General features: G+C 49.3%; 1 protein-coding gene across 1 annotated transcript in view; it reads right to left on the reverse strand.

Annotated features, from left to right (window-relative positions):
- Positions 1 to 12187, reverse strand: part of LOC142198042 (ceruloplasmin-like) — a 61025-nt gene that overhangs the window by 39453 nt on the left and 9385 nt on the right. The window contains exons 5-6 of the mRNA XM_075268839.1: positions 380 to 634; positions 97 to 268 (exon numbers count right to left, since the gene is read on the reverse strand). Coding sequence (XP_075124940.1) covers positions 97 to 268; positions 380 to 634 — 427 coding nt within the window. The remainder of the gene's footprint in view (positions 1 to 96; positions 269 to 379; positions 635 to 12187) is intronic.

Here is a 12187-nt window from a genome sequence, read left to right on the forward strand (position 1 = left end):
TTTGGGAGTTAGCTACTCAGCTCAGCTAGGCCATTTTTCCAAGTCATGCCAATATCCCTCTAACTAAACCCCCTCCATTAACAATACTGTTTGTACCTTTCAGGGTCATCTAGTTTTCCTCCAGTGTACTGATTTACAGATGTTGGCCCATAGTTCCAGATGATTTCCTCAGCCGCTATATAATAATGTCTCGTATTAGACCATAACTTGAATGGTCTCTTGACTTTTTTTGTACAGTTCTTCACTTCATAAATTGCCTGCATTCCTCCTATGAAACAAGAGGTTACTAGTTATACAGATAAACTAGGCAATCCTTATTTCATGGGTAAGTTAGATAAACAGAGGTTTGACTGGCTGTTAATAATCCAAAATGACTAACCTTCTAGGTGGTCATTAACTTGACAGCTAAGGAGCCATTTCCCAGGGTTTTTGGTCTCCATCGTGCCTTCGATCATTGTGGCTGGGAAAAGACTAAGAGTATCGACACGATAGCGCTGATGTGTCAATACCTGACCATGGAAGTATGCTGAATGAATATCTACTTCGTTCCCCATACCAAACATGTACCATTTAACCTTGGTGTTTTCACACATGGAGAGGCCGGGCAGGGTCCTGTACATGTATCCATTGATACCTGCAACAAAGTTAGATATGAGTTAAATGGGCGATGAGAACCGCAATGTTATGTGCAGTGATCACTAAATAATAGTGCTAGTACTGTCTGGTGATGGACTAATCGACTTCATAACCATTTCCATATATTAAATATGACCATTAGAGGTTATCCAGTATTTTCTCAAACTTCAGACATGTTATTATGTCAGGACAGAGGTCTGGGGGCTGAGACCCCACCAATCACAAAAAAAAGGGGCAGAAGGGCTCCGCTGAGCAAATGTCTGTTTGCTCTGCTTAAGGGCCCCTTCACACGGAGTTTACGCTCCGCTCATTCAGACACGTATACACGGATGCTTCAAAACACATCCCATTCACTTCAATGGGAGCGCACATAAAGTCGGCTTTACACGCGCTCCCATTGAAGTGAATGGGATTAGAGATGAGCGAGTACTGTTCGGATCAGCCGATCCGAACAGCATGCACGCATTGAAATGAATGGACGTAGCCGGCACGCGGGGGGTTAAGCGGCCGGCCAGCGTCAAAGCGGAAGTACCAGGTGCTTCCATTCATTTCAATGCGTGCGTGCTGTTCGGATCGGCTGATCCGAACAGTACTCGCTCATCTCTAAATGGGATGTGTTTTCAAGCACTCGTATATATGTGTCTGAATGAGTGGAGCGTAAACTCCATGTGAAGGGGCCCTAACTCTCCTGGCAGTGGTATATATAGAGAGTGGGTCACAAAAGCATAGAAACTTTCTGTACACCAGGGGAGCAGAGTGTACAGACTAAATCTGACCCAACAGTCCTGTTTCTTGTCAGTAGGGTCAGTACAATGTGAGGGTGTGAGTTGCATCTGTGACAGTATGTGTTTATTCTGGTCGGTTTTTAGGAACTTTCTATATTCTACATATTCAGGGCAGTTTTTCACATATTTTGAAGGAGAATGGATTATAGCTAGAGATGAGCGAACACTAAAATGTTCGAGGTTCGAAATTCGATTCGAACAGCCGCTCAATGTTCGTGTGTTCGAACGGGTTTCGAACCCCATTATAGTCTATGGGGAACAGATACTCGTTAAGGGGGAAACCCAAATCCGTGTCTGGAGGGTCACCACGTCCACTATGACACCCCAGGAAATGATGCCAACACCTCTGGAATGACACTGGGACAGCAGGGGAAGCATGTCTGGGGACATCTAACACACCAAAGATCCTCTATTACCCCAACATCACTGCCTAACAACTACACACTTTCCACATTCAAAAAAACCTCTATCAAAGTGGGAAAATACCTGGAAACCTTCTTTACTCCCCAAATGGATGGACACAAACCCCAATTTAAGCTCAACAAACAGTAACAACCACCCCTTTAAATCACGTTCCCCATGACAACCACAAATGGAATAGGCAATGGGAATTCCAAAAGCCCTCACCCTTAACTGTCATTTTGAGTGTGTGTGTGTGTGTGTGTGTGTGTGTGTGTGTGTGTGTGTGTGTGTGATGTGGTAAGACCTTCCAAAATTCACTTTTCTAGCCCTTAACATGAGCCCTTCCAAACAAAGTTACAGGACCTTAAGCTGAGCTACCAGCAGAGATTGAGGCCCTTGGCATGAGTAGAGCCTTGCACCAGCAGTGTTTTTGGCACTTAGGGTGAGTTGAGCCTTGTACCAGCGTGTGTCCCTTAACATCAGGCGGGCCCTAAGTTCTGCGCTTTGCACAAAAGTTCCACATTAACTAGGCTGAATGGTACAAAGATTAGTAGGCCCGAGAACCAGGAACAGGTCTTGCAATGGCTGTCGGATAACGCTTAAAGCACATTGTCCACCAGCCAGTCAGCCTCTACCTCCTCTTACCCAACAGTCTTGTCCTCCTTCCACCCAAAATTCCCAATCTTCCCAGAACAATAACCCCAACTGTCCCTGCTCCCCAGAGCTGTTCTCCCTTCCTTTGACTGTACCGCAACCTGCCCCTCCATTTCGCGATTCCACGGACCTAACAGACGAGTATCTGTGTCCAGATGCTCAAACACTAGAGTCTCCTCTATCTCCGGTCGATTTGGTGACGGATGACCAGCAACCCACCCTCATCGACGACGATGAGACGCAGTTGCTGTCAGGGCAGCCAGTTGACATGCGCATTGTGCAGGAGGAGGAGGCGAGACAGGAGTTGGAAGAGGAGGTGGTGGATGACGAGGACACCGACCCCACCTGGACAAGGCGGATGTCAAGCTGGGAAAGTAGTGTGGATGTTGAGGCAGGTGCAGCACCAAAAAGGGTAGCTAGAGGCAGAGACATGTCCAGAGGCAGAGGTCAGCTGCTTTGCCGAAGCCAGGCCAGACCCGGAATGTCCGAAGATGTTCCCTTTTGTACCCAGCCCAGAAAAACTCCCCCATCGAGGGCACGTTTCTTGAAGGTGTAGAGTTTTTTCAAGGAATGCGCCGAGGACAGATATAGTGTCGTCTACACAATTTGCCTCTCAAAATCGAGTAGGGGCCCTGAGAAGAGCAACCTGTCCACCACTTCAATGCACCGTCATTTGGAATCCAAGCAATGGAATCAGTGGCAGGCAGCAACGGCAGGACAAACGTCGCCCGCCGTTCATGCCACTGCCTCTGCTCACAGTGCTGGCGATGCACTCCAGAGGACGAGCCAGGACATCACTTCATCTGCCTCCGCCACTTTGTTGACTTCTCCCTCATCCTCCCCTGTTTCTGTCTTATCTCCTTCTCCTGCACCATCAAAGGCACCATCAGGCGCTTCTTTACAACAACCCACCATCTCTCAGACATTGGAGCGCCGGCAGAAATACACCGCTAACCACCCACCCACGCAAGCCTAGAACGCCAACATCGCTAAACTGCTGGCCCAGGAGAGGTTGGCGTTCCGGCTTGTTGAAACTTCCGCCTTCCCGGACCTGATGGCAACTGTGGCACCTCACTATGCCGTCCCTAGCCGTCTCAACTTCTCCCGGTGTGGCGTCCCCGCCTTGCACCAGCACGTGTCACTCAACATCAGGTGGGCCCTTAGTTCCGCGCTTTGCTGCAAGGTCCACTTGACCACCGACACTTGGACAAGCGCCTGTGGTCAGGGATGCTGCTTATCTTTAAGGACAGGCAGGGTGAATGTGGTGGAGTCTGGTCCCGGGGTGCAAACTGAGGTACCCTATCTCCTCTCCCAGGCCAAAATTCATGGCAGGAGTAGACTGAAACCCTACGACGCTGCAACGGTGCTGAAGCTCATCAGCTTGGGGGACAGACAGCACAGTGCCTCCGAGGTCAGGGATGCCATCCTGGCTGAGATGGCATTTTTTTTTCCCTGCTACACCTGGGGCCTGGCATTTTTACGCCTGTGATAATGGCTGGAACCTGGATGGAGCTTGCCAGCCTCCAACACGTTCCATGTTTGGCCCACGTCTAACCTAGTGGTGCAAAGTTTTTTGAAAACATACCCAAATGTACCGAAGCTACTGTTGAAAATGCGGCGCTTGTGCGCCCACTTTTGCAAGTGCACAGGAGTCGCTGCTAGCCTAAAAACACTCTAGCAAGGCCTACATCTGTCCAAACACAGGCTGTTGTCCGTCATTCACACACGCTGAAACCCTACAATACCATATCTTGAGCAGGGTGTGTGAGCTGCACAGACCTTTGATGGAGTTCCATCTACAAAACCCAAGGGTTCCTCAAAGTCAGCTCCCAAAGTTTCTGCACCATGAGTTTCCAGGGGTGGCAGAGTTATGGCTAGGGGCAGAGGCATGGATAGGGATGATGTCTAGGGGCAAAAGCAGTGTGGATGTGGAGGCAAGCTAAGCAGGAAAAACTGGGGGTACAAGCTAAGGCATGGACTGGGGTGATGTCTAGGGGCAAAAGCAGTGTGGATGTGGAGGAAAGCTAAGCAGGAAAAACTTAGGGTACAAGCTAAGGCATGGACTAGGGTGATGTCTAGGGGCAAAAGCAGTGTGGATGTGGAGGCAAGCTAAGCAGGAAAAACTGGGGGTACAAGCTAAGGCATGGACTGGGGTGATGTCTAGGGGCAAAAGCAGTGTGGATGTGGAGGCAAGCTAAGCAGGAAAAACTGGGGGTACAAGCTAAGGCATGGACTGGGGTGATGTCTAGGGGCAAAAGCAGTGTGGATGTGGAGGCAAGCTAAGCAGGAAAAACTGGGGGTACAAGCTAAGGCATGGACTGGGGTGATGTCTAGGGGCAAAAGCAGTGTGGATGTGGAGGCAAGCAAAGCAGGGAAAATGGTGGCTAGAGGCAAAGGGATGTCCATAGGCAGCAAGGGCAAAGATGCAAAACTCTCCCCTGTTTCAAGAATTTTCCTGACTTGTCTCCCCACAAAACATTCCTGGGAGCAGGGCTGAAACACTACCCTCCTCCTCCTCCGCTCTTAGATTGACCCCAGCTACGAGCTGAAAACGCTGCATCACTGGTGTGGGGAGACGTCAGCAGGCTGGGCTGAAGCTCATCAGCTTGGGAGACGGACAGCACACTGCCTCTGAGGTCAGGGATGCCATCCTGGATGAGATGGCAATTTGTTTATCCCCGCTGCCCCTGGGGCCAGGCTTTTTTGTCTTGTTGGAGGGCTCTGGAGCTTGCCAGCCTCCAACACGTTCCATGCCTGGCCCACGTGTTCAATGTAGTGGTGCAATGATTTTTAAAAACATACCCCAAATTAGCTGAGCTAAGGGTGAAAGTGCGGCACTTGGACACCCACTTTCCCAAGTCTACAGTACCTGGAGCTAGCCGCAATACACTCCTACATCTGCCTGAAGCACCTACTGTTGTGCGAGGTCACCACACGCTCTAACCCTAGATACCGTATGTTCAGCAGGGTGTGTGAGCAGCAGAGACCTTTGATGGAGTACCTGCTACAAAACCCAAGGGTTCCTCAGAGTCAGCTCCCTCACTTTCTGCACCATGAGTTTCCATGGGTGGCAGACTTATGGCTAGAGGCACAGGCATGGATAGGGGTGATGTGTAGGGGCAAAAGCAGTGTGGATGTGGAGGCAAGCTAAGCAGGAAAAACTGTGGGTACAAGCAGCCGGTGGCATCATCACTGACAAGCACAGCTGTCTGTCAGCTGACAGGCTGACTTTCACCAAAATGAACAGACAATGGATAGACTCATCATATACATGTCAGTTACATGACAAATTTAGTGCAATTTGCAAGTCCAAGATGGTTTGGAGATCTGCGGAGAGGAATCTCACCACCTCTTGCGGGTGCCATCATTTGGAAGGCAAGCCCTGGGCTCAGTGGGTGAGAGCAAGCGCAGGATAATCGTCGTTTGGCCTGGCGGCCACTGCCTCTCCCACTGTTGACAGGGCTGGCGCTGCAGTCCAGACCAGCAGCCAGGACACCTCCACATCTGCCTCTGACACTTTGGGGAGTTCACCCTTATCCTCACCTTTTCCTGCCATTTCTCCTTTTGCCCGTGCCATCATGCGCCTCTTCCCAGCAACTCCCCATCTCCCAAGCCTTTCATTTCATGCTAAAGTACAGCGCAACCCACCCACATGCCCAAGGCTTCAACGGCCTCATCTCAAGAAATCTGGCCCAGGAGATGTTGGAATCCCGGCTGGGGGACACTCTGCCCTTTTTGGGCAGAGTGTCTACTGCGCCACCGCACTGTGCCATCCACACCAGCACTTTCCCCCAAACATGAGGCGGTCCCTAAATTCAGCGCTTAGCCCTAAAGTTCCATGTGACCAGTTACGAATGGACAAGTGCATGCGGACAGGGACGCTACCTTTCAATTTGGGCACAGTGGTTGAATGTAGTTGAGGCGTGGACCGGGTTGCAAAATGTGGTGGCCTGACTTGTCTCCCCACACAACATTCCTGGGAGGAGGGCTGAAACACCACCCTCCTCCGCTGTTAAATTGACCCCAGCTATGAGCTGGAAACGCTGCAACACTGGTGTGGGGAGACGTCAGCGGGCCGTGCTGAAGCTCATCAGCTTGGGGGCCAGACAGCACACTGCCTACAAAGTTAGTCATGCCATCCTCGATGAGACGGCAATGTGGTTTTTGCCACTGCACCTGGGCCCAGGCATGTTGTCATGTGTGATAATGGCCGTAACCTGGGATTGGCTCTGTAGCTTGGCAGCCTGCAACATATTCCATGCCTGGGCCACGTTTTTAACTCATTGCTGCTAATCTTTTGAAAAAGGTACCCCAATGTTCCTGAGCTACTGGTGAAAGTGTGGCGCTTGTGCGGATAGTTTTTAAAGTCTATAGTTGCCGCTGCTAGCCTCTATGCACTCCTACAACGCCTGTACCTGCTGGAACAACGGCTGTTGTGCGACATCTCCACACTGCTGGCACTAAACATATCATGTGTTGAGCAGAGTGTGTGAGCAGCACAGACCTTTGATGTAGTTCCAACTCCAAAACCCTCGGGTTCGTCAAAGTCAACTCCCTCAGTTGCTCAACCATGAGTGGCCATGGGTGGCAGACTTATGTGAAATCCCATCCCATCCATTGCACTGGACACGAAACATTAGCATGCGCTCAGCACAACTTCGGATATGGCAGCTGCGTTAAGCAGGGTGCAGGGTACAACACAGACCAGGCCCGAGCACCAGGAACAGGTGTTAGAAATACTGCAGCATCCGCCATTTCCTTCCAATTTTGGGGTTTTGGACCCGCCACCGACTTGTCTGGACCTAAGTGGGATCATGAGACACAGTTGCCATCAGGGCAAGCTGTGGTCATGTGCGGTTTGCAGTAAGGGGCCAGTGCGCAATTGGAAGAGGAGTTGGTGGATGACGAGGCCACCGACCCCACATGGACAGGGGTGATGTCTAGGGGCTAAAGCAGTGTAGATGTAGAGGGAAGCTAAATCAACAAAAAACCTGGGTAGAAGCAAAGGCATAAACTGGGGTGATGTTTAGGGGCTAAAGCAGTGTAGATGTGGAGGGAAGCTAATTCAACAAAAAAAACAGGGTAGAAACAAAGGCATAAACTGGGGTGATGTTTAGGGGTGAAAGCAGTGTAGATGTGGAGGGAAGCTAAGCAGCAAAAACAGTGGGTAGAAGCAAAGGCATGCAAAACTCTACCCTGTTGGAAGACTTATTCCTAGGTCTGGAACACGTTAATGGCCCCCCTGGACAAATTACTGCCACTCAGGGGCCTAGTGTCACCAGGAGGGACAAGTATAGGCGCATGTTGTGGGAATACCTGGCCGACACCAGCTCTGTCCTCTCCGATCCCTCTGTGCTCTACAGCCTACACTTATTTTCTCATCTTTTTTTCTGCACTGCACATCTCTTGCCTGCTTCCTTTGGTATCTTACAAGTGGTGGTCCACTTCCAAAGATGGTAATTTCACTAGACAGTGTAACGGGAGTAGCTGAGGGATCGCTGTCTTAACCACTTTTTGGCACAAAATTAACTTCCAAAGCCAAATATGGTGCAAGTATATGATGCAAGGACACCTACACACCTATCTCTGACACATTGGGGAGTTCACCCTCATGCGCCCTTTTGGCCTGCACCATCATGCGCCTCTTCCCAGCCACTCCACATTTCCCAAGCTTTTCATTGCAGGCAGAAGTACAACACAACCCACCCCCATGCCCAAGCCTTTAACAGCCTCATCGATAAACTGCTGGCCCTGGAGATGTTGGTGTTTGTTTATGCTTCTGGAGACCCAGGCCTTCCGTCAGCAGATGGCAGCTGGGGCACCTCCCTATGCTGGGCCTAGCCGTTACTACTTCTCTTGGTGTGCTGTCCCTGCCTTGCGCCTGCATGTGTCCCATAACATCAGTCGGGCCCAGAGCTCTGCGCTTTGCTGCAAGGTCCACTTGACCACCGACACATGGACAAGTGCCTGTGGTCAGGGATGCTGCAGTGGTTATCTTTAATGACAGGCAGAGTGAATGTGGTGGAGTCTGTTCCCCGGGTGCAAACTGGGGTGGCCTATCTCCTCTCCCAGGCCAAAATTCATGGCAGGAGTAGACTAAAACCCTACGATGCTGCAACCTCCACCCCAGCTACTAGCGGAAAACACTGTGACACTGGCATGGGGAGATGTCAGCAGGCCGTGCTGAAACTGATCAGCTTGGGGGACAGACAGCACAGTGCCTCCGAGGTCAGGGATGCCATCCTGGCTGAGATGGCATTTTTTTTTCCCTGCTACACCTGGGGCCTGGCATTTTTGCGCCTGTGATAATGGCTGGAACCTGGTAGCAGATCTGGAGCTTGCCAGACTCAAACACGGTCCACGCATGGCCCACGTTTTCCAACTTGTTGGTGCCATGTTTCTTTGAAACCTACACCATTGTGCCTGATATACAGGTCAAAGTGGGGCCATTTTCGTAAGTGAGAACTAGCCTCTGCTAGGCAGAAAACATTCAGAGCACACTCCTCTCATCTTCGCACCGTTGGCTGGTGGAGGAAGACGAGGGGGTTGGAGTGGCATCTGATGTCCTTGTCCCACACGAGGCTAGAGGGTGCACTTCAGTGCATCCCATTGCTTCACCACAAATGGTGTGAAGGGGAGTGGAAAATGGAGGAAATGGAGAGTGACCCTTACAGTTGGGGCCAGCAAAGGCATGCCAAGTAACACACTGGCACACATGGCTGACTTCATCTTGGGTTGTTTTTCAACACATATTTCACATCATGAAGACCAAATAATACTGGATTTTTACAAGCCTCGAACCCCGGTCTAGGTCTAATGTCTGTTCCTTTCTTATATTAGGGGAGAGGGAAAAAAAAATTACTTCAGTGATATGTTTAGCGTACATAGACTGACTATTAATGTGTATCCCACTTAGTGTTGTTAGGGTTACACACCGTCACAACCTGGCTAAAGCTTCTATAGCTGTTAATAAAGTCAACATAACTTTACGGTATCCAAAAAGACAGCTGGTACCAACAGAGAGCAAGACAAATGTCAACCAAAGCTGTGAGCTCTGAACACCCACAGTGACTTTGGCGTCATCATCATTATAAGGGAGCGGGTGGTAATAAATAACTTGGCAGTGCCTAAAACCCAAAAAGCTTATGCAACTATATTTACATTAAGATACACAAATGACACTTTTCAGTAGCATGTCATGAGACAAGCTGATAAGGTCTTCCTTTGTGCAGTGCTATTTGAAAGTTAAACGCTGCCTTTATTTTAATTCTGGAGAAGGTGCAGACATTAGATTTAGAACATGTTGTCTTCATTGTCCAAATCCTCTATATAGGTAACGTGTTTTTCGGGCCGAGCTGTCTGGGAACGAGCTGGTGCAGCACTGACAACCTGGGTGAATATGGCAAGAGCCTGAGATGGAGGGTGAATGAATCCCCAAATTATTTGTGGAATTCCCAGTGAGACAATGGCACTATATACCAGTAGCAAAAATTGTGGGTGCACATAACCCCAATATATTCTTTGAATTCCCAGTGAGACAATGGCACTGTATAGCAGTAGCAAAAATTGTGGGTGCACGTAACCCCAATATATTCTTTGAATTCCCAGTGAGACAATGGCACTATATACCAGTAGCAAAAATTGTGGGTGCACATAACCCCAATATATTCTTTGAATTCCCAGTGAGACAATGGCACTGTATAGCAGTAGCAAAAATTGTGGGTGCACATAACCCCAATATATTCTTTGAATTACCAGTCAGAAACTGGCACTATATGGCAGTAGCAAGAAATGAGGGTATTTGTAACCCCAATATATTCTTTGAATTCCCAGTGAGACAATGGCACTATATACCAGTAGCAAAAATTGTGGGTGCACGTAACCCCAATATATTCTTTGAATTCCCAGTGAGACAATGGCACTATATACCAGTAGCAAAAATTGTGGGTGCACGTAACCCCAATATATTCTTTGAATTCCCAGTCAGACAATGGCACTATATACCAGTAGCAAAAATTGTGGCTGTATATAGCCCCAATTCTATTGCTAGGGGACTTGCAGGGTATTTCTGAGGTGAAGGTGGGGGGGCACACCGTTGGAACGGGGATTTGGGGTGTATATATGGGGTATACGGGAATACACTGTCAGTGTGTTCCATTCAGGATCCTGGGAAAGCTGGGTTGCGGCGATTGAGCCCGTCAGTGCCACGTTACACTGACAAGCTTCTCCCTTGAATTGAAGTTATATGTAAGCCCAATATATTCTTTGAATTCCCAGTGAGACAATGGCACTATATGGCAGTAGCAAAAATAGTGGGTGTATATAGCCCCAATTCTATTGCTAGGGGACTTGCAGGGTATTTCTGGGGTGAAGGTGGGGGGGCACACCGTTGGAACGGGTATCGGGGGTATATATCGGGTATACGGGAATACACTGTCAGTGTATTCCATTCAGGATCCGCGGAAAGCTGGGTTGCGGCGATTGAGCCCGTCAGTGCCACGTTACACTGACAAGCTTCTCCCTGGAATTTAGCTCTTATAAGAGCTGTTGTGGTTGTCTTCTCCTTCCTATCCTAGCCTGTCCCTGCCTACCCAGAATCTAACCCCTAGCTAACTGGACGGAAACCTCCGTCCCCGGTGAATTGCAAGCTCAGAATGACGCGAAGCTGGGCGTCGCTGTTCTTTTAAATTAGAGGTCACATGTTTTCGGCAGCCAATGGGTTTTGCCTACTTTTTTCAACGTCACCGGTGTCGTAGTTCCTGCGCTGTTATTGGAGCAAAAAAGGCGCCAGGGAAGGTGGGAGGGGAATCGAGTAATGGCGCACTTTACCACGCGGTGTTCGATTCGATTCGAACATGCCGAACAGCCTAATATCCGATCGAACATGAGTTCGATAGAACACTGTTCGCTCATCTCTAGTTATAGCATTGGTCTGGTTTGCAGGGGGCCTTACTAAATCAATATAACTGACATACAGAACTCTCGAGAGTTGCTTGGGGGAAGGGTGGGGTGGGGTGGATTTTCTTCTGCTGTCCAAAAAACACTCCATCAATGGATAAAAGACCAGGGACCTAATTATGCATTCCCCTACCCACCCAATTGAAAGGGAGATGTGAAAAGTGGAGGCCATGCAGTTAGGAGCTAACTTTCTAACCTCCTACTCCTGGGTACTCCCTGTTGTACAAGTATAACACATCCTATGTACAACAAATCCTGCAGAGCATTATAGCTTTTTTTCTGAACACTCTCTTTCTCCAAAAATAAGCCCTACCCCAAAAATAAGCCCAGCTTGGTTTTGCAGGTTTTTTGGAGTAGGCTTGAAATATAAGACCTACTCCAAAAATAAGCCCTAGTTACAGTCATCAGTTCAGTCATATGAGGACACTGACATCAGTGAGACAGAGAATAGATATACAGTAGCTTCCAACCATCCAGGACAAGTGCCCCGCTACCTCCCGCCAAGGCAGGGCAAAATCTGCTCAGCCACTCCAGAGTCCCCACTACTGCCTCCCGAGTCTGCCTTCCTAGTGCCGCCTCCTCGCTGCAATTTGCTGTAGGTTTGGCTATATTTGTGACCAGACATCAGGTGCCATCCCTGCTCTCTCCCACCGATGCAGCCGCTCCACCACAGCACCTCCCCCTTAGTGTAAAGGAGAAGAGATAGAGACGGCACAGGGCCACTGCCATACAAAGTGTTTTTTTTTTTTAAA

This window comes from Leptodactylus fuscus, chromosome 3 (assembly GCF_031893055.1).
Source record: "Leptodactylus fuscus isolate aLepFus1 chromosome 3, aLepFus1.hap2, whole genome shotgun sequence".
NCBI lineage: Eukaryota > Metazoa > Chordata > Amphibia > Anura > Leptodactylidae > Leptodactylus > Leptodactylus fuscus.